The 8211-nt window shown below is 36.8% G+C and overlaps 1 protein-coding gene across 1 annotated transcript; it reads left to right on the top strand.

The window, feature by feature from the left end:
* The first annotated feature begins 2941 nt into the window (after positions 1 to 2941).
* Positions 2942 to 7247, top strand: LOC18447748 (BAG family molecular chaperone regulator 1). Its single transcript, XM_006857835.4, has 5 exons — positions 2942 to 4230; positions 5391 to 5556; positions 5770 to 5860; positions 6023 to 6169; positions 6909 to 7247. The coding sequence occupies exons 1-5, from the start codon at positions 4002 to 4004 to the stop codon at positions 7092 to 7094; spliced, it is 819 nt and encodes a 272-aa protein (XP_006857897.1). The 5' UTR covers positions 2942 to 4001; the 3' UTR covers positions 7095 to 7247.
* Positions 7248 to 8211: the final 964 nt, after the last annotated feature.

The raw sequence follows: 8211 nt of genomic DNA on the forward strand, positions 1-8211 counted from the left end.
CAGAACATCACATTTTTACTTTTACAATTAAGGTTGCAACCATATATAAAATGCACCCCTTACCGAAGTAACTTCAAACTTGTTTAATAATTAAGAAAATTATATTATCAAAACGTAATTAACTTTATAATAATTTATTGTTTTCCCACTATTCCAACTCATGCTCGCACGTATTCTGATCAGTATTTGAAAATTGAATCAAAAGTAACATATAAAATGTTAAAGGGATTGTATACAACGAGACCATTTACCTTTAATATATGGAGATCACAATTACTTATAACCATCCCCTATAAAATTTTATATAGTTTAGGTATGTCACAAAGTTCGAAAAATTTTATTTTGAAGTTTGAGCTTGGTCAATGAAATAAGCACATCCATCCAATTTTACATCCAATTGTCAAGATTAAATATGACCACCTTGTACCAAAAGCAAATTATTTAACTATATACTTTCCTAATGTTAACTAGTTGATCTCTCACATATATTTTAAATAATTTCCCACTAGGAAAAAGATCTCGATCCGGATTCATTTAAGCTGTTAACAAAAATAACATATAATTGGACATGAAAATATATGAGTTCAAACGTGTTTGTTATTTCGCTTGAGTACTTTCCTTCAATTTGGATCTTCCAATTTCCTAAACCCAATTGACTCACAAATCTTGTAGTTTAAATAATTATTAAAATGGCAACCAAAAGGAAGGCTATAATCATAGTAATCGAGATGGACTAGACCAGCTGGTCATACATTTAATTGGTTGTTTAATTGGTTTAATCCAAAGTAAAAATAATTTTGATTTGAGATTATTTAAAACACACAATATTTCAAAACTTGATTGACAAGGTGAACCGACCATCTAAAAACTGGCTAGTCGAGAGAATTGGCCAATAAAAAATAAAAAAATTTAGTAAAATTGAAAAATTATAATTTAAAAAAATAGACCAAATCGGCTAGTTTTCTAACAAAACTGGTTATGTTAAAAAGCTGACCAGCTTTTACCTAGGAACCACCTCATTCCTCGTTACCTAGAAATAAATCCGGATCCGCATTTTTTTCAAAACATTGATAATGCGAGTAAGAAAGAGAAAGGAAGAGTTGATCTTAAAAAAAAGATAAATTATGAAAAAAATTGAACAAAAAAAAGCCGGCTATCAAAATCGAACCGATCAAGACCATCGATCGCATTACAAATGTGATACTCTAACCCCAACTTATATCAATAAGTTACCAAGGTCGAATTTTTCAGTAGAAAGAGAGAAGACATTCATTTGCAAAGGAGGAGTAGTCCGTCATTTAGTTCATAGTCAGGGCTTCTAAGCACTCCAAACAGATCTGTGGAATATCTAACGGACACGTTACGGATCATCAGTGGCTACAAGACTTCCACGTGTCAGAAATCGCACGGTTTCCGTCTGTGTGTAAAGTGACCGTGACCGTGCGGTCCGTTGGCCGCTGACGGCTCATTCGCCCCTTGGTTTCTGTCCAAAAAAACACACTTTTTAAGATTTGGTGAGCTCTATTTTTCTTTTTAAAATAAGGTAGTTTAATTTCACATAATGTACTCCCGCGGGATTACAATTGTGTAATTGCTACTTCGAGCAAAAATGTAGACGGGAGGTTTTTTTTTTATATCTAAATTTGGGGATGCACTTTAGATTATATATATTTACAATAAAATTAAGTGTTTTTTTTATCCCTTTTTTTTTTTAAAAAAATATATATTAGAACCCTATGGTCCGATTTCAACTGTGTTTGAAACCCTGACGATCTGGATCAAGGAACGATCAGGTTCTCCCATTATTTTAATGCTCTTTCCTATTTTTTGTCAATCCATATGGTTGATTTCGATCTATCCAATAAGCAAAACGAGTGGTAGCAATGTCAAAGCACTAAACTTTTTACGTTGAAAGCATTAGCATATAATCTTTGTTTTTTATATGATTCATGAAAAATGCTTTAACACTATAATATAATTTCCAAAATTGATTTTAGAGAGAAATTTAGTATCTTAAACACATTTTAAGTCACTCTAAATACATTTACACTTAAGATCTACGATTTTGAAGCCCAAGAGACACTAAAATATTTAAATAAATAATACAAAAATGAAGAACAAAATAATTTAAGATTGAAAACCTATTGTTTTATCAATCAAATTTTAGGTACAAAACTTATCTATTAGATGAAATGCAGAAGAAGAAAATAATATAAGGGATTATACATAAAGAGACTATTTATTTTTTGTACATTGAGGCCACGAACATTTATAGTCAGATATCAAATTGAATGGCTCAGAGTGAGTCACAAAATCTAAACATTTTTTTTAGAATTTTATATCTATTCAATGATACTCTTACAACTACCTATTTAAAAAATTTAGGAACAAAAATGATCGTAACCTATATATATAAAAAATAAATAGTCTCTTTGTAAATCATACCCTAATTTAAATGCCCCTAAAACCCTATCATGTATTTTTACCCTAGGATTTAATGATCCCTCTTTTTTTTTCATATTATTTTATTCTATAGTTTTATAACATGTTGCAGTTACTTTAATCTAATGTAATTTGTCTTGTTTTAATTTAACTTATATTTTATTGTTCCGATATTTATTTATTTTGGGGGTTTATGATTAGGTAAAAGAGCGAAGCTTCCACTCTTTGATTTTCACTTTTAAACCCATCTCTCGCTCTCTCTCTCCTCTCTGTCGGCTCTCTCTCTCACTCTCTCTCTTCACTCTGGCGGCTTTCTCCTTTCCTTTTATATATTCGAACCCTCGCTCTATTTGCCTCGGTTCCATAATATTCATTTCCTCTCTCTCTCTCTCTCTCTCCACACGATCTTCTTTGTTCTCTGTCTCTCCGTGTAATATCATTGTTCCTCTCTCTCTCTCTCTCTCTCTCTCTCTCGGTTGGTGATTTTGTTACAGTGAATGTGCAGTGCATTCGCGGTTTCGATTGATAACTCACATTTTCCGGCGGTTTTGGCCGGAATTTCGATCGGGAAGTCATACAGTCTTTGGTTTGTGCCGGAGTTTACAGCGCATTAGTGGAACTGATACGTTTGAGCTCTCAGTGGTGGTCATTTCGGTTTGTTCTTTATGCTTTAGAAAGACGAAGTGGAGTCTTTTTTTTTTTTTTTTCTGGTATTTTGACCGGAGTAGTGGCCGGAAATTACCTCAGATGGTTGGAATGAAATTTGAAGCCTGGAAAGGTTTCTGACTTCATTCCTCAAATTTCTGTATTTCTTGAATTCAAAGCTTGTTGACTACCTCTTAAGTCTCTCTTGAAACGGAGTTTGAGGAGATCTGAACACGTTTTAAAGAGATTGGGGTGAAATAAACTGAAATCTAGGGTTTCTTGAGTTAAATTCTGCTACTTTTAGCAGTTTAGGGATTGAAATAGGCGATTATTTCGGAGTGATTTTGGATTTGGAGGTTAAAATCGGTGATCTGGAACTGGTTTGCCACTTTTAGAGGGAAAAGGAAACAGTTGAGTCTATTTGTGATGATTTTGAGTTGATCTGAGTCCATTAGCTCCACAACAGTTGAAAAAGGATATTATTTCTTCCTTTTCTGGAACCTGCAATTTTGGAGATACTTGGTTGTGTATTGTAGTCAAATAATTAGTGGTTGCAACTCATTTCTGGGCAGAATTAGAAGTATAAATCGATGGAAAATGGCAGTGGAGCCCAGTGGAGAGGTTCTATGGTCTCTCTAAAGGGCAACTCATTGTAGGCAACAGTTTTCTCTGGCCTTTGTGTTTTTTGCACGCCATTGTTTCAGACAAGTGTTCAATCTATTCGCTCTCTCATTTCATCTATTATTTGAAGAGCCAGGAGTTTCAGTTATAAAATTAGAGAAAATTTCAGTGTCGGCCGTGAAGAATTTGATCCCCTTTCATTCAGTCTTCCGAGCCTTTCAGAGAGAGGTTTGGGACCAAGCGTTCAATCGGGGATATTTCCGAGCTTCAGATACCCTCCTTTCAAATTCAAGATGATGAGAATCAGGGCAAAGAATCCAGGACCCATGACGATGAATGGGAGCTCAAATGGCGGTGGCTCTGAAATAGTGGATTGGGAGCTCAGGCCAGGAGGAATGCTTGTTCAGAAGAGGAGCCTAGGTATTGATCAGGCTTCTTCTGCGCCAGCTCCCACCATCAGGGTTAGAGTAAAATATGGAGCTTTGATGCATGAGATCCACATCAGTTCTCAAGCCACATTTGGTAAGATTCCTTCGCTTTCTCCGCTTTCTCACGCCATCGATTGTTTTGGTCTAATTGCTTTGTGATCAGTGCTGAGTTTATTGATGCATTTGGCAATTGTAATTATCGATATTGAATTCGTTGATGCATTTGGCAATTGTAACTTTTCCTTTATCTGTGAATTAATGCCCGCGTAACACGTGGGGCGTATGTAAATTCAATTCCTTTATTCCATACTTAATTGGAAATTGGAAACGAATCGGGTGCGGGTCGATAACATAATTACTTCACTTTTATTATCTCTCTTTGTCACTTCATATTACTAATGTAAAGGACCCTGTTTCCTCTCTTTGACCTTGCCTATATGTATGTATTGATCTATGGTGCATGTGTTTGTTTTAAAAGCATAATAGTTGTTTGAAGAAGTCCACAGGCCCTTCATTATCTGTGTTGCTCCTAGGTTTTGAAATGCAGATGCAAATTTTGAGCATTTCTATGTATTCATCGAGGTGCTTCAATCATTCAATGCTAATGTTAATGACTGCATTTCTTCTAATTTCATTTATGAATTTATTTAGAGATTTATTGTTGTCTGAAAGATTTATAGTTGTTTGAAAGAGGTTTATATATCCTACTTTGCTGGCATTGTCCTTAATTTGGAAATCCAATGGCATAGTTGGAGCATTTTCCTATTCTTGTTGAGATAGTCCAATGCCACGTTTGGTCCACCTATCGTTTCACTTACAAGTGCAGCGAACCCTAGGCCTCTTTGACCTTGACATAGAGAGTGCAAACATATTAGTGAAGTGCAGGGGTTTGAGCATTGGGTGTTGTTAACTCATATATATTTCGGGTTTGTTTTAATGGATGACCAATCACATGTTCTTTAATTTGCTTAGGTGGGTTTGTACTCAATGATCTTAAGTTGCCACCTGAACATTTAAACGGTCCACTAAAAAGCTAAGATGCTTTTTATAGTGTGTTTAAGGGACCTGCATTATCTGTGTTTGGGCTTGTTAGGATGTTGTCCCGGTAAATTTGCAGCACTCTATGTGTCATCAGTGATGCCTATTTGGCAAAGCACATTCAAGTTGTAGCATAACCATCGTGATATGTGAGTTTTGTGGTTTTTGAAATGAACTTCAACTTGGATGTGGCTTCTCATGATTGATATGCTGCAGGGGAGTTGAAGAAATTGCTTGCATCCGAGACAGGACTCCACACTCAAGACCAAAAGCTTCTTTTTAAAGACAAGGAGAGGGATTCTAATGCTTATTTGGACATGGCGGGAGTGAAGGACAAGTCAAAGATTGTGCTGATTGAAGATCCCACCAGTCAGGAGAGAAGGTAGTATTGAATTACAGGAAACCCATGAAAGCCTTTTTCTTGAAAAAAAAAACTTCAATATTCTTAAGGGCAAAGTAATTGAAGAAAAGGTCACAGTGTCTTCCATATTGGGTGCAGTCTTGATTTTCTGTAGTGAACATTGAAACAGAAATGGGACCTGTATAAGAACTGTGAAATGTTAGATTCATATTTTGGTGATATGGGTGTATACAGGTATATTGAGATGAGGAAGAATGCAAAGATGGAAAGAGCTTCAAAATCCATTGCAGAGATCAGTTTGGAGGTGGATAAGCTTGCGGCCCAGGTTGGCAACGGAATTTGAACCCTATTAATCAACACAAATCTTCGCATCTTTTATTGTCAATCTACATTTCTAGCTCACTAAAGTCTACTAATTTTTTACGAGGAATATAGTCTACTCGAATTTACCGAAGAAACACACTATTAATACATTTGGTTTTTCCAGGTTGCTTCTCTTGAATCTGTTATCTCCAGAGGTGGAAAAGTAGCTGAGAATGAGGTCTTGGGTTTGATTGAACTCTTGATGAATCAGCTTCTCAAACTTGATGGCGTTGTGGCTGATGGAGATGTCAAATTGCAGAGAAGAATTCAGGTAATGTGCTTTGACGCTTGACTGAAAATTATTTTTCATAAGTGCCAAATTGATGGTGCACGATCTTGGAAACGTAGTCAACACTTGAAGCCGTGTCTTCTGGGTAGAGACACTTGTAATGTATACTTTTTCATTAGTTGCATGGCGGAATGCTTTATAATAGAAATAGTTAGCACTTTAGGAAGACACAAATATCTGGAGATTTAAGGATCACCTCTTATTTCAGTCAATTGTTGTTTCTTTTCCTTCTGTTCTTGTTTTAGCAGTGTCATTAGACTGTGGAACTATCCTCTTGTTGTGACACCTATTTGTTAAACTTCCAAAACTGAGTGGAGTGGTTGGATCTCCATTTTGTCCTATGAAAGTGGAAGTCGTTAGTGGCTTTCTTATCCTTGCCTTATGTGATCATTGTGTGATAGCATGATTTATTAACTATTATCTTTGGTTCATTCAAAACACACATGCGCATGCGCATGCACACACACATTCGCGCGTGTGCATGCACACACACACTCTCTCATGCACTCACAGAATCTTTTGTGCAGTCATGGGGTTGCAAATCTATGTGTGCACTCTTACCCTGGTAATGGTGTATCTGGTTTGAGCCATAGCTACTAGGATGTGACGGTTCCGTCTACCATACGAGAGAGAGAGAGAGAGAGAGAGAGAGAGAGAGAGAGAGAGAGAGAGAGAGGTTGGACTATCTCACTAACATATTATGAAATGAAAAATTGTGCAGGTGAAGAGAGTGCAAAAGTATGTTGAGACTCTAGACATGCTAAAGATACGCAACTCCATACCAAACGGACACATCCCTCAGCGTCAGGGCCCCGTGGTCGTGACCACAAAATGGGAGACCTTCGATTCGGCACCTCCCCCTTCAACCTCGTCCTCTGCAAAGCTGAATTGGGAGTTTTTTGATTGAGTGAGTACATATGGTTTGTATCAGAGTGAGCGTGTTTTTTGTTTTTTTACTCAGTTGATCTCTCTCTCTCTCCCTCTCTCTATTATTTTTTGTATCTAATGTCTGCTCATTGATCCTTTGGAATAAATGGGGATGATAGTCTTGTTCTGTTCTTGTTCTCTGTTTTTGTATTTTTTGTTCGTATCTCTCTCTCTCTAGGAATTACATTGATTTAGAGAGAGAAGGGGCAAGTTTATTGTAGTGTTCAGAGTCTGGAGCTTGAGAATTTTAGTGCAGGGATCCATTTTTGAAAACCCATGTGGGTGGTCACATCTTACACTGGTTCTTCATAGATAAGAGAGAGAAAAACTGGGTAGAGAGAGATAACGTGAGAAGTGATAATGGGGGGACAGCCCCAGCTTTTGAGATTCTTTGTTAGAGAGAGAAAGTGTGATAGGAACGGTGGAGAAGGGGGGAAGTGATTATTATTCTTGGAATCTTTTGTGCTCCCCTGTTTCCTTTTTTTTTGTTCTTTATAAAATGTTTTCATGGCATTGCAGTTTCCTGGGCTGTTTTTCCTTTTGTTTATGGATACGGAAGGCTGTAAAAACAGCTTTGTTTTGCCACTCTCTCTCTCTCTTTTGAATGTTTTGCTATTTTCTCTCTCTGGAAACATTCCTTGGAATAATCAGCCGATTTTCTCTTTCATTATGGATTGGTAGCTGGTTCTTGGATTATATGACTTTGTATGTGCAAAATGTGGACGCAAGGTCGTGTCCTGTCGGTTGTCATTTGGCCTTTCCCTTTCCCTGTGCTGCTGTGTCAATGAGTTTTCCTTGTGATTGATTTTACCTGAATTATCAGTGTCATTACTCTCTCTCTCTCTCTCTAAAATATCTGTTTTCTTCCTCATAATGGAATTTCATGGACTCTTTTCATAATGGAATTTCATGAACTCTCTCTCTCTCTCTTATGGTGGAATTTGCTTGAATTCTAATCCCAACCGTATGATGAATTGTCATCTTTCGCCTGAATCCTCTCCCCCCCTCTCTCTCTCTCTTCCCCTCTGTCCCTCTCTCTCTCTTGGAGTTGAGAACCCAATCCAAAGAGATGGTTAATTGGCCAAAGCATTGTGAGC

Source organism: Amborella trichopoda, chromosome 9 (assembly GCF_054954075.1).
Source record: "Amborella trichopoda isolate Santa Cruz 75 chromosome 9, AtrichopodaSantaCruz75HAP2 v2.0, whole genome shotgun sequence".
Classification (NCBI taxonomy): Eukaryota; Viridiplantae; Streptophyta; class Magnoliopsida; order Amborellales; family Amborellaceae; genus Amborella; species Amborella trichopoda.

Bases quoted from the DNA above. Each gene is read 5' to 3' on its own strand.
- LOC18447748 (XM_006857835.4), top strand. From the start codon at position 4,002: ATGATGAGAATCAGGGCAAAGAATCCAGGACCCATGACGATGAATGGG. The intron at 5,557-5,769 runs GTAGTATTGAAT...GGGTGTATACAG, and splicing joins CCCACCAGTCAGGAGAGAAG to GTATATTGAGATGAGGAAGA. The intron at 5,861-6,022 runs GTTGGCAACGGA...TGGTTTTTCCAG, and splicing joins TGGATAAGCTTGCGGCCCAG to GTTGCTTCTCTTGAATCTGT.